General features: G+C 40.1%; 1 protein-coding gene across 3 annotated transcripts in view; it reads left to right on the forward strand.

Moving 5' to 3' along the window:
• RUNX2 (RUNX family transcription factor 2) overlaps window positions 1-16060 on the forward strand; it is a 128188-nt gene that overhangs the window by 62403 nt on the left and 49725 nt on the right. For 2 of the 3 annotated variants that reach the window (XM_030928951.1, XM_030928952.1), the window contains exon 4: window positions 6677-6850. The exons of the other annotated variant lie outside the window; for it this stretch is intronic. In XM_030928951.1, coding sequence (XP_030784811.1) covers window positions 6677-6850 — 174 coding nt within the window. The remainder of the gene's footprint in view (window positions 1-6676; window positions 6851-16060) is intronic. 3 annotated transcript variants of the gene reach the window in all.

The raw sequence follows: 16060 nt of genomic DNA on the forward strand, positions 1-16060 counted from the left end.
GCAATGGCGCCATCTCGGCTCACCGCAACATCTGCCTCCCGGGTTCAAGCGATTCTCCTGCCTCAGCCTCCCGAGTAGCTGGGATTACAGGCATGTGCCATCATGGCTGGCTAATTTCGTATTTTTAGTAGAGATGGGGTTTCTCCACGTTGGTCAGGCTGATCTTGAACTCCTGACCTCAGGTGATCCACTCGCCTCGGCCTCCCAAAGTGTTGGGATTACAGGTGTGAGCCACTGCGCCCAGCCGAGAACTGTCTTTAAAGGGCAGATTCCCACAGGTACCGCATAGCTTAAAAGAATTAATGCATAGTAGTAAGACTAGAGGTATAAAGTGGTTTGAAGAATGGTGTGTATCTGTTTAGACTGATATCACATACATATATAGATATGTGTATATATGTGTGTGCATGTTTGTGTGTGTATGTATGTGTGTGTGTGTGTGTGTGTGTGTGTGTGTATATATATATTTAGCATCATCTTGTCTCACAAGATATTTATTGTCAGGTTTTCATCCTTTTTCTTCCAGCTAACTTTCCTTGTTTCTTCTCTGCTTATCAAAATCCTACTCAGCCTTCAAGGACAGCATCATGATCTTGTCAGTGACGGTTTTCTCTTTCCCCTTAGTCAAAATAAATTGTTCCCCTGTACTTCCTATAATACTTAAATACTTTTAAAATTTTTTGTTACGAAAAATTTCAAACATAAAAATAGAGATTATATTGAATACAATCCTATCTACCCATCACCTTTTATTTATTTTTTGGCGTATTTCCTCACCTACTATTTTGCCCAAATATTTTAAAGCAAATACTGGACGTCAGGATATTTAATCCCTAAATATATGTTAGCCTTTCTAAATAAGAAGGACATTTTTCTACATAATCACAGGAAGTACCACTTTCTTAATATGTAAAAATAGTTCATATTCAGATTTTCTCAACTGATCCGCAATCATGGCATTTTAGTGATTGCCCTCCCCACAGTCTTTCTTCAGTTATATTTAATTGCTTTCTTCCCCACTAGACTGTGAACTCTTTGAGGGCAAGGATATTGTCTTATATATTTTTCTATCCCTTCCTCACAATACCTAGTGAGGCTTGCGTGTAGTAGATAACCAGTACACATTAGTTGCACTAACTGATCCAAATATGGACATGGTACTGATTCCTTATTGATGCTCTATTACAGATCTTCTTTTAAACTTTATTTTATTTAAAAATTATGTTTTCATGATACTTAGGATACAAGTAGATACGTAAGGAATTTTTAAAATCAAGTCAAAATACTACTCCAAAAAGATGAGCTTCCAAACATCGTGCCCTAGTGATCAGCGGAATGACTCTGCTGTGCCACGTTAGGGTAGACTGGGCATCCCATGGCACACTCTTCATGAAAGGTGCCTTGTTTTGTTTTTTGTAAGTGCATTTTGACATTCTTCAGGGTGCGCTGACTGGTGCAGTGCATCAGGTTGTGGATATAGTACAGAGAATGTAAGGTTCTGGCTGGGGAGCCATGTAGCTCTCCGAAGTCGTTAAATGTTTCTCAATCAACTTTCATAAAAATGGGCAAAATGCGTCACATCACACAGAGTCAAGTTTACTTTCGTAGTGCACAGACCACATTTTCAGAGTCTTTGTGTGCCAGTTTCAGATGTGTGATTTTTGAAAGCAGAAGTTATAATGGTAGTGTTACTAACTTTCATTATGGGTAGGGCACAATGGGGTGATTCGCTAGACTGTGGCTTAGGGACTTAACTGTTTCTCATTTGTCTTTGCTCTAAGGATGTGTGAATGCTGTGACCTTTTAATTATGCTTTCTTCTTGTGCCCCTGAATTTATTGCAACAAAAGTCATATTCAACTAAACACACTCAACTTTTTGAAAGAAATCTTTTCTGGAAACCACTTTTTTCTTTTTAATTTTAAATTGATTTTTGATCATGATTTCCCCTGAATGACTGCTGCTGAACTATTATGAGCTGAAATAAGCTGGTTGGCAATGGGAGAGAAAACAGCCCCGGACCAGCAATCAGGAAAACTGAGTCTGGTCCTGCCACTAACTATATAACTTTGGGTAAGGCACGTCCCCACTCTGGGTCCTCATCCATAAAAGAATATATTACTCTACACTTTAGAGTCTAAATGATTTCTATAGCCCTTTTCATCTCTCTGATTCCCAGTGACTTTCAACAATGCTTAAGATTTACAGTGAAAGCAAATAGGATTTTCCAGAAAGAAAGCAAGTTTTCACTTAAACGAACGTCCTTCAGTAAAATTTTGTAGGAAGCACGAATAGGGGCTTGTCTCTAGAGAAAGGTTTTGCCCACTAGATTCCCTAGATCGTCAAACAAGAAGAACTTTTTTGGGGAAAGAATATGATATATATAATATGATATCCTGGACCAGAAAATTTTCTTTCACTCAAGGAATTTATCTAAAAGAGGAGAATATTCATTCATTCACTTATTGCATAAATATTTACTGAGCACCCACTGGGTAGCAGGCACTGAACTAGGTCGTGAGTTTACAGCTGTAAACAAGACAGAGGGCTCATTCTCATGAGACTTACAGTCTTACAGGAGAGACAAAAATAAATACACAAGATAATTATAGATTGTGGTGACTGCCATAAAGAAAATAAAGAGAGGGTGTGCTCAAGAGGGTGGGAACCTATTTTGGTTATGGAAGACAGACAAGGCCTCTCATAGGAGGTGGTGTTCGTTCTGAGGTCTAACGGGTAAGAGAGAGTGGGCCCTACAAGGAATCAGGGAGGAGCACTTCAGGAATATGGAAAGCTCTTGAGATGGGAAACTGAAAAGGAGACAAATTTTCAGCTGCCCAGAGAGAAATGCTACAGTCTTAGGCCAAGGTTATGTCAGTAGAAATGGAGAGAACTGAATTGATTTGAGATATAGCGTTGAGATAGAAATGACAGGGCTCATTGGTAATGGATTGAATGTGGAGAGAGAGAAAGATAAGGAGAAATCAAGGAAAATGTCTAGGCTTTTGGCTTAGGAAACTGAGTGGCTAGTGCCATTTACTGAGATGGGGGACTATTAGAAATAGGATTTTTTTTGTAGGGGAGAATAAAAAAATTCTGTTTTGAATATACTGCATTTAAGATGCCTTTGGAACATCCCAGGGAAGATGTCAAGTAGGCAGTGGAACACACAAAGCTGGAACTCAAGACAGAGGTCAGGGCTCAACCCAGAAAAGGGGGAGTCATTGGTATAAATAGGTGGTATTTAGTGTATGAGATTGAGATCACCTTGGGCAGTGGTTCTCAATCCTGGCTGCACATTGCATCATGTGGTGAACTCTTGAAAAAAAGAGACCTTTTCCCTGGGTACCACTATCAGAAATTCTGATTTAATTGATCTGATATGGGGCCTGGACATCCATATGTTTCAAAACTCCCTAGGGAATTTTCTTATTCAGCAAGGATGGAAGGATTCTGGGAGAAAGTTCAGCTAGAGTAGGGATCCAGGACTGAGCATTTTTACATAGAGTTTCAAGTATAATACAGGAGTTTTCCATTCTTCATACCCTTCTCCTGCTTGGAAGATCTACTCCTTGGCCCTTTAGATGAGGTTTAGTCCTCACTGCTCTATGACATAATACCCTGTCCTTGACTTAGTCAGTGTGTCCTTGGTCTTCTATGTTCTTGATTTCTGAAGGAATTGGGTGCTGGAGATTTAAGTACACCCTCTTTCAGCCCATCATTCGAGTGTTACCCTGATGTGGTTTAGTGGTAACAGGTATTTGTCATAGTTGAAATATGAAGAACGTGTTTGGCTTTTGCTCTTCAATGTACTTTGTTCTTCAATGTACTTCATACATTATGAAGAGTGCATTTTGTTGTGGTTGCAGTGGTGGCTGTGAAGGGGCAGATATCTACAAAGAAAAATGCATATGTTTTTGTGTGTGTGCATCTGCAGATAAATGTTTCCTGAATTATTCTAGGGTGCCTGTAGATACTTGGAAGCACTCTTTGAAGATAATTTCCAAAAGGTCATTGAGGGTTTTAAAATTTCACCTGCTTTAAAATTTTTCACACTTACCAGTCCTAGCCTAAGTCCTTTATTTTTGCCTGCAACTTCTTATTACTCCTGAAAGCACTGGGCTGAGAGAAAGTAAAAATGTACTCACACATGTACAGTCTGAGCTCACATCTCATACAGCCTCTAGGAAAACCTAATGAAAAGGCTATAGAAAGCAGAGGCAAAGCTTATTCAATTTTCTTATGACCCATAGCCCATGTAAAGTCTTAGTGTATAAAGGAACCATGCAAGATCATGTAGCCCTCCCCTCAGCCCTCAGGGAACCTGCCATTCCAAAAATACGGCCTATTAAGAAAAATAACTTCCAGGGACAATTCCGTAAGCTTTCTTGTTAATGTTTACAGCTGTATCAACACCACACCAATACTATGTGTATGTGTGTGTCTGTGTGTGTGTGTGTGAGTGTGAGGCACAGACTCCATGGATCTGTGACAAGTACTATATAATTCCCTAATTGTGAAACTAGTTAGACCCAACAAGATGTACGGATGGAAGTTTTGTGAGTTAGGCTACAGCCGTTTGTTTAGGGTAATGGGTGAATTATTAACTTTGTAATTGAATCCTTGTTGCTACTTCTGCTTATGTGGAAAACCACCCTTGGCACCTCACTGGGCTTAGTTCTTAGGTGTCTCACTCTATATGATCTGGATATTTTCAGTCCTCCATGGCAGCTGGAAGAGGAAGGGAAGAGAAAGCTAGAATACCAGCATTGATGGTGCCACACGATGAATGGAAAAGCTCAGTCACCTCTGACCAGGGCTATATCCTCGTTGAGGCTGAGCTAGTCGGCAGCCGAGGACCATAAGCTAGTTATTCTACCTCTGCAAAACTCAGTCACTTCATAGGTGAACACTTTACTTGCCAGGGTCTAGGAGCTGTTTTGGGTCATCTCTAAAAGTCCTCTAGGGAGCTAAAATCTATTTGTAATCTGTATACAAAACAGTAATGGTGGGGAAAACAACCGTTAACAATGAATTTCTCTAATTTTTCCTGTTCATTTTTCTCCTAGGTCTAGTCCCTCTGTTATAGCAGATGCCCAAGATCTTGCACTGGCAGGAAATAGGGTGGTGGGTGCATTTCAGTTAATGGGTCTAGTTGGAACACGTTTGGCCGTGGAGACAGCTACACTCATATTACCAAGCCTTGGCTTCCTATCTGTTTTCTTTGGGCTGGGTAGGCAATGAAAAAGGAGACAGGAAAATGCATTTTGGGGCAAATAAAATAAGGAATTTGTCTTACGAAGACAGCTTATAGTTGGGAAATTCTAATATTCAATTTAACCCTATCCTGATACATTCCTCTTGTTCTGTATTAAGTGGAAGCTAAGACGTTTGCGTTACCCGTAGAGTAGTGAGAAACTCTCATGCTTGAAGGCTTGTCATAAACCTTCTTCATGGTTTTTTCCTTTTATGGATGCCATTCTAATTCCCTTAGTTTCTCTTCAAGGGGCAAACTCTTAATCCCATCATCATCTTGGCGGCTCTTCCTCGAATCAGCTTCAGTCACTTAATAGTTATACTAAAATGTTGGGGCAGCACCCTAGGGCCTCACTGGCACAGAATCTGGAGGAAGGAATCCACAGTCCATTTATGTTTCTCTATTAGGCATTGCATCTGTTCCCAATAGCACCACCCTATAGATTTACTCTACTATGGCACACCCATATTCAGATGCTTTTGTGTTATACTTGCACCAAGACACTAGTATGTCTTTTGTTAAGAATGATTTGATGATTTTTAAGAAGTCTTAATACCTTGGTTTATTTTAATTTTGTGTATTTCTCTAATACTCAGAATTTCCTTAGGTTTTAGACTTGAATAAACTGGTAGAGAGATAGAAAGGTTCCCCCCCCCCCCCCAGATAATGAATTGTCACAGTCACATGTTTACTCAAAGAGTATATTTCAGCTTCTTTTCCAAAACCACAGTAGTGGATTTAAAATAAAAAAGCATTCTCTCTGATTTAACAGAGTTTATTATACACTTTCCAGCTCTGGCATATCACAAAATATCCAGATTCCTCGAGAATTTGAGTTTCCCTGCTTACATTTCTGTTTTTTCATTTCTTAGAGGGGTTTAGGTTTGAGTTTTAATTTTCCAGAAAAGAGTCTTAGTAAAGAGTAGTTGTAACGTTAAAGAAAAGTCACCATGGTCTTCATGGAAATTTCCCTTTGACAAATGTGTTTGTCTGTGTCTCTGCTCCAGCTTTGTGACATTGTGGCTAACATGCATGGACTCTCTGAACTTTCAGAGGGGATTTCCTCCATCATGAAACAAGCAAACACCCCCAATACACACCTCTCCTGTTTTTTTTTTTTTCCTCACTGAGAAGACCAGAGAAGGCGCCTAGTGTCCGGCCTCTCTACTGATGCTTGACTCCAAGTTGCCCTCTGAGACCTCAGCTCTCCATTTATAAAACACAGCTAGGAATGCTGGCCACTAGATACCGCTCATAAAGCAATTTGAAATGGAAGGCATTATGTAGACACGTCATTATAAATATTAATATTGATAATTCCTTGGCTTAAACTCCCAGTTTGTATGTTCACATATCTATTTAGCATGATCAATTGTTCAGCTAATTAATATGCTTTTATTTTATGATTTGCTATTTCCAGGGCACAGACAGAAGCTTGATGACTCTAAACCTAGTTTGTTCTCTGACCGCCTCAGTGATTTAGGGCGCATTCCTCATCCCAGTATGAGAGTAGGTGTCCCGCCTCAGAACCCACGGCCCTCCCTGAACTCTGCACCAAGTCCTTTTAATCCACAAGGACAGAGTCAGATTACAGGTAAGACAGATTCATAGGTTTCACTTGCATAGACGCTGGCAGGCTGGGGGTGAGGGGCTACCAGAGGAGATGTGTTCACTTCAAAACTCCTGGAGCTGTGAAGCGGCTTATTTTTAAAGAATCAAGACTTGAAGACACTGATTTCTTCTTTTTTATTAAAAGAATTATAACATTCAATAACTTGGGGATAACATTTTGGGGGATATTTCTACTAATGCTCTACTCTGCAGCAATCTCAGTCTACACCCAGGTGGAATGGTAATAATGCACTTTGGGAGAATGTTTATTATACATTTCTATATTGTATCCAGGTGGTGCAGGGGATAACATCACACCCTTACTATTAGAAAATTAGTGTTACCGTCTCAGATTTGGGCTTACATTTCTTGCATGTGTAACTGTTTCATTAAGTCTGCTTAAAAATTGCCCAGGGCGAACAGGAAGCCTTGATTGGTAGTTATAAGGCAAGGTCAATGAGTGACTCATCAGGCACACAGAATTCACTTCTGATTTACATTTAGCTCTGGTTCCCCATTCGACATTTCTCTTTATAAATTCTAGTCAGCTACTTACTTTACCTTTCTTCTGAGAAATTAACATCGGCGTTACATTACAGACTAATCATTCACATTTGGTGCATTAAGATCCCCAACTCTTTTCTTTTTGCCCCACTTGTGCAAACACAGATTTATTTAAAGAGTAGTTTGAAAATTTTTAGCTTGTGATGACGAGAGTGTATTAATTATTATAAATCTTTAATTTACAGATAAAAGTATTGAGAGCTGAAAGGAAGTTTACATGTCATCTAGTTGCTATCATTGGTAGAGGTGGACTAGAATAGAGGGAAAGTAAGTCAAAACAAAATGTGTAATAAGCTCTCAACATGGATCTTTTTTATGGTTGGATTTTTGTTTATAGCGGTTAGGCTCGAATGTTCTTAATGGTCTCAAAACATAATTGTTTATAAAAGGAATGACCTATCTCTTCTTCTCTCCTGCCCATATTATGTAAATGTATTCTTGGATAGTTACTTAGAGTAGGTTTCACTTTCTGTGAGTATATGTATTTTAGTCTGAATGTATGAGTTTGCATGAGTGTATATTTTAAAAAATAATATAGAATTATAAAAATCAAACATCTAAACACTAAAGATAACCAGATATCTGCATTAAGAACATTATTGTCCTTTGAAGAATGGCCATGTTTTAGACTACATAAAACTTTAAACATTGATATGTGGGATTGGAAAGTCAATGTGTTCACTAGACATATGTCTTTGATAAAAACACAAGAGTAAAATTCACACTAACTTGTGAATTTGAAGCTTGTAGCTATGGGTGCTACTGTATTTAAAGTAGTGGACTTGGAGACTATAAAAGGTGGGAGAGTGGGAGGTGGGGTGAAGGTTGAAAAATGACCCATTGGATACAGTGATCGCTGTTTGGGTTATGGGTTCACTAAAAGCCCAGACTTCACCTCAATGCACTATATGCATATAAGAAATCCATGCTTATACCACCTAAACATATGTAAAAAAAATAAAGTAGTAGACTTTAGATTTATTCATTAATGCATATAATAGCTTTCCTTTTGTCTTTATAGTAATCCTTAGACTGTGTGTGTGTGTGTGTGTGTGTGTATGTTTGTAGAAGCAAATGTGGATATATATATACACATATATATGTTTATATATGATTTGTAATGGATTTATGATGACTAATAAAAATATATATAAATATATGTTCTATGATTTGGCAACCACTGGCTTTTTAAATGTTTAACTTCTGTATTCTAATCATTATTTGTCTGCTATTTATGTTGTTAATGACTAATGCTTTAGAAATGGCTTTTGGAGCCTGCATGTTGCTAGATTCACTTAAGAAGATGTTTCTCTCAAGGCTTTGTCCTTAAATCTAAAAATGAGATCATAAAATAGATCCAGAGGACATTTTAGAACCTAAAGGTACCTTAGATACCATGAAACAAATGGCTGGAAAAATTGTGAAGAGGATCTGTGTTTTAGCGGCATCCCCACCTAGCAGATATGCATGCAGAGAGTGAGGCTCAGAGGAGGTGTGGGGCTTGCCTGTGCCACAAATGCATCTGAGCAGATTGGGAGTGTGGCCACCTCCACAGGCCTGGCCCTCCTCCAGTTGTCAGCTTCTCTTCACCCTCCCTGTTGGGAGGCTCAGGAAGTTAAGCTTCTTGTCTGCAGTTGCACAGCAAGTTACTGGCAGGCCAGGGAATACATTCACTGGATATATTTCTGAAAACGAAAATATAAAACAAGTTAATTTCTAGGTACTGATAGCTTCTTGGAATTTTTATGAGTATTAGTGCTCTTCATTTTGGGATTATAGTAGTAATAGAGTTGATTTATAGACCAGTCTTCTTTTTTTTTCAACATCCACTAGGTATTGGACCCAACAACTTTTCTCAAACTTTCCAAATTTCCAGATGTCCACATACATACTTGTCACCCCAACCACTCTTGGCCATGTGAGCTTTCTTTAAATGTTCCCATATTGTGAGTAAGAGAACGCCCGTATCTGTCCATAACCAAGGAGATGCAGTGTTCTACTGTGACCCAGTTTTTAAAGGAAAGCCTAGGAACATCTGGAGCAGCAGCAACGTGAAAATGAATTGAATAGATTTAATTTTTAAATCTCTGGATTGGCCGGGCGCGGTGGCTCAAGCCTGTAATCCCAGCACTTTGGGAGGCCAAGACGGGCGAATCACGAGGTCAGGAGATCGAGACCATCCTGGCTAACATGGTGAAACCCCGTCTCTACTAAAAAATACAAAAAACTAGCCGGGCGACGAGGCGGGCGCCTGTAGTCCCAGCTACTCGGGAGGCTGAGGCAGGAGAATGGCGTAAACTCGGGAGGCGGAGCTTGCAGTGAGCTGAGATCCGGCCACTGCACTCCAGCCCGGGCGACAGAGCGAGACTCTGTCTCAAGATAAGTAAATAAATAAATAAATCTCTGGATTGACTTCTCTGTTTATTCAATAAGTATTATTTGGGACCTACCCCATGTAGCAAACTTGGTATTAGGTAATATGAAGAGAGAAGAAAAGCACTCTTCTTAGTTATAGTTGAAGAGATAGTTATCCTCCCTAGCCCTGGCATACCACATCCTGTGCCCCAACTGTAATACCATTCCTGAGTACACGTGCTTCTCTCTGTACCCCTTTACTCAGCCGTGCATCTACAGTAGTCTCTGTCTGCTGACAAGATTCCACCCATCCTCCAAGGCTACTATGTTATCTTCTTCAGGAAAGAGTTCTGGAACCTTCATCCAAAGGCAGTGTATCCATCCTCTAAGCTTTAGTTAAGATTGCCTTCTTTTAAGGACACTGTATATTCACCTTTTCTACCCTGCTAGATTGTACATTCTTTGAGGGATTTATTACAGGGATTTATTTTCTTTTGTGGCTAGCACAGTGGCAGTGTCTCATTAAATGTGAATTATTGAAAGTTCAGGTGAGAAGAAATCAGTGCAGTCAGGGTTGAGAGGATATCATATCTGTCTTAGTAGCATTAACTCTTCTAATTTCCTGTCCCAGGATGTCATTGTTCCCCAGTGATGGGCAGCAGCTTAAATCACATTTCAATAAAACATTTACATAGTTAAACCGTTCGGTTTTATTCCAGTTTAGGGTTAATGTAATTGCATGACTAAATTTAAATTCTTGCCTGTAATGGATTTTGTAACTTCTTTGCAATATGCCGTATCTGCATTTTAGTTCGTGTAATACTTTGGACAAGAGATTTGTAACAGGAAGGGCCCAGTTACTTCTCTGTGATTGGCTTGCTACTCTTGATATCTCAAGCTCTTACCCCAAAACTGTAGATAATGATCATGGCTATATAGTCCCCTCTAGTTCTCCCACTTGCCAAGATAAAAGGCAGAGATGCCTTTAAACTCCCAGAAGAGTGAAATGAAATTAGCAACCATAAATTGAGGAAGTCATAAGCATTTAGTGTTTCATAGTTAACCTTTTCCAGTGTCTCTTGCAATTCCTAGGGCCAAAAGTTCTAGCCATGTGGTGGCTAGAACCTAACTGAAGTGGTTTCCACCTAACTTCAGTCTGATTCTGTGTTGCCTCCCTGGTGTCTTTGCAGTGCGTGTCTGATGGTGATACTTTGTGGAAGTCTTTAATGGCTGGTGTTCAGCTGAAGGCCCAGGGCCTCCCCACAGCTTCCTGGGGAAGTTGCTTCCTCTAGACCTCTTCTTATCATTCAGACATCTGCTGCTTGTCTCTAGGTGCCAGGAAACTCCTAGTCTGTCACAAATGTTCACTTCTTTTGATTGAGAAAGTGGCGATAGCGGTAGAGTCAGGGTATGATGTTGGGAGATACTGCTTAAGATATCTTTAAACTCATTATCCTCTAGATGGGTCCGCTACACCTAAAAAATAATGCTGATCCAGGCCCTTTGGTTTGGTAGATTGGGACGTTCATCTCACTTTTAGGGTGGGCGATGTGCTGCTATTCTGTTATTCACTCTTTCAAAAAATACTTCATGAGTGCTTGTTATCTGCCGGGCATTGATGCAAGTGAGTGAGAGAATTGCAGCTTCTGCTCACAAAGAGCTTATATTTTAGTGTCAGATATAGTCAATAAATAGGTAAATAAGCATATGTACATGATAATCTCTGTTAATAATAAATGCTGTGAGAAAATGAAATAGGATAATTGATAGATAACAACTTGGGGAAGGAAGGAACTAATTTTGATTGGAAAGTTGAGAAAAGCTCCTTTGAAAAGCTTTGAAGATCTGTGAGGAATGACATTTCAGGCAGTAGGAAACTCATGCAAAGCCTAGATTATGGGGAGTTTTGGGGGCCACAATAGTCGCTTGGGTTTAGTTCTGACTGCAGTGGGGTACCAGTGTAGTGGGGGATGTGAAGCAAGGGAATGACATTATGTCATTTACATGCATAATAAAACCTGTTTGGAGGCTGTTTGAAGGGACCATAACGGGCTAAAGAAAGAAGCAGAATTATGTTCAGGAAGCTGCTGCAGTAGCCAGAGAAAGTTAATGGTGGTAGCAATGGAGATGGAAGGACAACTGAAGGATTCTGAATACTCTTTTTTTTTAAGAGAGCTCACAACTCTCACTGACGGTGAGGGGAAAATAGGACTTCAGAGTTTTGGCCTGGACAATTGGAGGATGGTGGTGCCATTTACTGATGTGGGGAAGACTCAGGGAGGATAAGATGGAGTGGGGCTGGGGAGCTCAGAGAAGCAGTTGGGTGGAGAAAAGAAGATGCTAAGAAAGAAGAGACTCAACATTCTCACTCCTACAGTGGCTCATAAAACTGTCTTTGCAGACACCCAAGGGGCTTCCCTTCTCATGATTCTTGCTAGGTTGCAGGGTTCCCTTTCGTGATTTCCTTTCTCCTTTAAAAGCAGCTCTTGGTTCTTTTGAGTCTTGGTTGTTTTTCTAAGCACTCAATGAAAGTTGATTTTCCCTGCATGTAAATGCTGGAAGGAAGTGCACGGGACATGTTTTTCCTTGGTTCAGACCCCTCTTTGCCCTTCACTCAGGAGGAGATTCTGGACACTTCTGCACAGGCTGCTAGATATTCCATCATGCTATTTATTGTGGCTTTCTCCTTAGCAATTCATTTGAAGTTTCACTTGTTTTTTTTTAATTTTAAATTAATACGTTACTGTATTTCATGCTTTTTTCTTTGCCTAGACACTCTTCCTTGTTCTGGCTTTCCAAACACATTTTTATTGTTTCTTCAAAACTCAAATCAAATGCTGCCACCTCTGTCAAGCCTCTTCCAACCTACCCAAGCAGAGTCGAGTCAGGCTCCCGTGCCACCTTGTACAACCCTTGATTATATCTTGTTCCATGTGCTGATGATTACTGTTCACATGTCTGTCTCCTCCATCAGACTTTGAACTTTTCCAAGTCTAGAGTCGTGTTTTATCCATCTTTGTGTCCCCCATTGTCTTACACAGTACCTGCTCACTACCTGACTTTTGGTTGGGTGATCAATGAATAAATGGGTCACTGACCTCTTCAGGAAGCGGCACCCACCATTATCCTAGCCGTAATATTTTTCTAGTGTCTGTTTGATTGAATTACTGTTAGTTACCATTTATTAAATGCTTATCATGTGTCAGGCATTGTTCTAATGAGTTTAACTCATACATTCCTCACAACAGCTCTATGAGATAGGTGGCATTATTATGGAAACTGATGGTAGAGAGGTGGAATAACTCACGCAAGGTCCCACTTACTACTAGTAAGTGGTAAATACAGGTATTAAAGGCAGTTCTCCATAGCTCCATGGCCCTGTGTACTTACCACCAAGTACTCTTGGGAAGCTGAAATGTACTTTATCGTGGCTCAGCTTCCTCCAATTTCTGTATGTCACTTTCATTTATGCAGTTCTTTACCATTTACAAACCAAAGGCCTAAAACAATTCTAAAAGTGTATATTTCACAGATGGAAGAAATCGATTCTTGGAGAAATGACTTGCTGGAGGCCATTTCAGCTATTACAGTTGACTGTGAGTTCCGGATTCTTAACAGGCAGTCACCTTCATCCCTATCAAGTTGGGCTTGTTGCCAACAGTCTAAGTGACATGTGTCCTGCAGGACTAATTTCTTTTTCTTCTGTCCGTTAGACATGATTTAGGATACTTAGAGAGAATATTTTCATAAAAGGGAGTTAGCATTAGGAATATCTGAATTATACTTTAAAATGCAATATAATCATTTAAATGATTAGATTCCAGTTATGTAAGGCAGGTATTTAAGGTAAAAACCACTTGCCAGACATCCTGTCTAATAATAATCTTATCAGCAGTTACTGTGGCTGAAGTGGTTTCCATCTAACTTCAGTCTGATTCTGTATTCCCTCAGCAAACAGAGCTCCTTTAAAAATTAAGGGGGCCTCAGCCATTTAGGCCAGTTGGTATTAGGCTGTGTATATGTTTGGCTGTCCTGGGATTCCACTGTGCTTGTCCCAAAACATTTACTAGTGTAATCCTTTCAGAAATCAGAAAGCGCAGCTGAGTTGCATGTGTCTTAAGTTACTGTTGTGTTCAAGTGCTGAGTGACCACATGATTCTTTAATGTGAAACAAGTTGGGAGACGAAGTGGGCCTGGGGTGATGGTGACTGTGAGTGTGAGGGCAAATGGACCCCTAAGAAGCTCAGTGACTGTTGGTGAGCAGGAAGAATGACAGCAGGGTACCATCAGTGTGGGTGTGGAGGAGAGTGGGAGTCTAGTGAATTCTCAGGCTTCACAGCCACTGTGGTCCTGCTCACTTGTAGGCAACTTGTGTCAAGGAACTGAAGTCACTGCATTCAAAGACAGATTGTTGGAAGTGGTTTTCTTTTACTTTGGTGGTGCAGTGTTGTAATTTCTGAAGTTCCTGGGAAGTTTTGTCCCAGCCTCATCCTTTGAGATCATTCAGGTGGGGCAGTTGGGTAAATTTGCTGCTGCCTTGCACATGTGTGAACAGGGCATCTCTGTATAGGAGGTTGCTAGTCACAATCCTTATTTTTAAAAAGGGCTCAAATCCTGTGTGTAAACACTGTTTCATATTGATTCTGCTCTGGCAGCCACCTTATGAGGAAGAGTAGACTTTAGGTGCAGGCTGTGCTAGCTTTAAAGAATGAAGCTGCCTGGGATTCTGGGAAGGACTGGTGGTCAACCCGTTATGTTGTTGCTTAGCCTGTTAGCAGTATCCACAGATGAGCTTCTTAAAGGTGCTGTGTTTGGATTTCTGTCTGTTGGCGTTCCCTGATTAACTGAAGATGATCTGACTTTATTATGCTTTTAGAAAAGTAGAGAGGGTGATGTTCCTGGAAAAATTAACTTTTTGTTTCAAAAAGTTGTCTTTGTAATTTTCTTCTATCTGGGAATGTAAGATGCATAGTTAACATTTAGTTGTGATAAGAAGAGTTCATCTCCTATATAATGCTTCATTTTATCCTTCTTCCCCGAAACAGTTCCGTTTCTAGCCTGTCTTTAGGTCTCCATGCAGAGGAAGTCTTGGTTTCATTCTCCTGTTCTTTTCTAACACATCATCTTTCTCTTTTTGTTTTATATTTAGTTTTAGTTTTATATGTATAGTATATATACATATATGTGTATACCCACATGTATGCATACGTATCCCCTTTATTAGTTGTTTAGGGTCCTTTTTTTGCCCCATTTTACCTTTTGTGATGGACTGTGGGCAAAAGGATCAGAATAGGAGATTAACGTTGAAGGAAATATTAACTTAAGGGGTAACCCAGCAGAGGGGCAAGTTAGGCATGCACTTTATACAAAGATGCCCTGGTGGTGTATTTTCACATTAAATAATGGATATGCACTTACGGCTTCACACAGAGAATTGGTGTACATTGACTATGCAGTATTAATAGCAACAATAATATATTATAGATATGATCAGTCTAAAAAGTGTTTTCATTTTATATGCAAAAGTATTCCAGGAATAGAACTGTATGGCACTACTCCCAGTTAGGGGCATCAGATTCTTTTTAGGGCTTTGTTTATTGTAATAAAGACTTACTTTTTAATGGTTTAAAACAATTGGTTTTAATAGACTTAAAAAGACAAGATTTAACAGAAGAGTCAGATTGTGAACCATATAGTGAATATGAAAACTGAGGTGCTAGGAGATTTCTGAACTCCTCAGAGCTGAAATTGGAAATCTGTGTCTTAGGAAGGTGAAACCTGACAGACAGTTTTAGGTGGGGAGTGGGTGAGGGTGTAGGGGGAAAGATTTAGAATGAGAAATGTTTGGAGCTATTGCCAGGGTGAATGATGGGAATGGAAAATGACTTTGGACGAGCATCTCTGAGGACCCAGTGAGGGTAGAGATCATGGGAAGAGCCAATTGGCACGATTATGTGATTCTCTCCCGCAGTGGTTGCAGTTTGTGACTAGGAGTGGGCTAGGCTGTGGTGGGCCGTCTGTCCCTGGGACTGGGTAGGACTCAGTACAAGACAGGGGAACAAGGAAGATGTTGAGCCACTTTCCCATGTGGAGGAATGTCCTGCAGGTTGGTAGATAATAGTAAAGATGAAAGAACTTCCAAAGAGGATTTGACCCATTTTGACTGGGAAAATGAACATCAGCCGCGTGGAAAGGTTAAGAGGGACTATCTGGGGAAATCCAAGTGTTTGTTCAGGTGGGAAGGAGAAGGAGTGTCATCTGGAGAGGTTGAAGG

This window comes from Rhinopithecus roxellana, chromosome 4, assembly GCF_007565055.1.
Source record: "Rhinopithecus roxellana isolate Shanxi Qingling chromosome 4, ASM756505v1, whole genome shotgun sequence".
NCBI lineage: Eukaryota > Metazoa > Chordata > Mammalia > Primates > Cercopithecidae > Rhinopithecus > Rhinopithecus roxellana.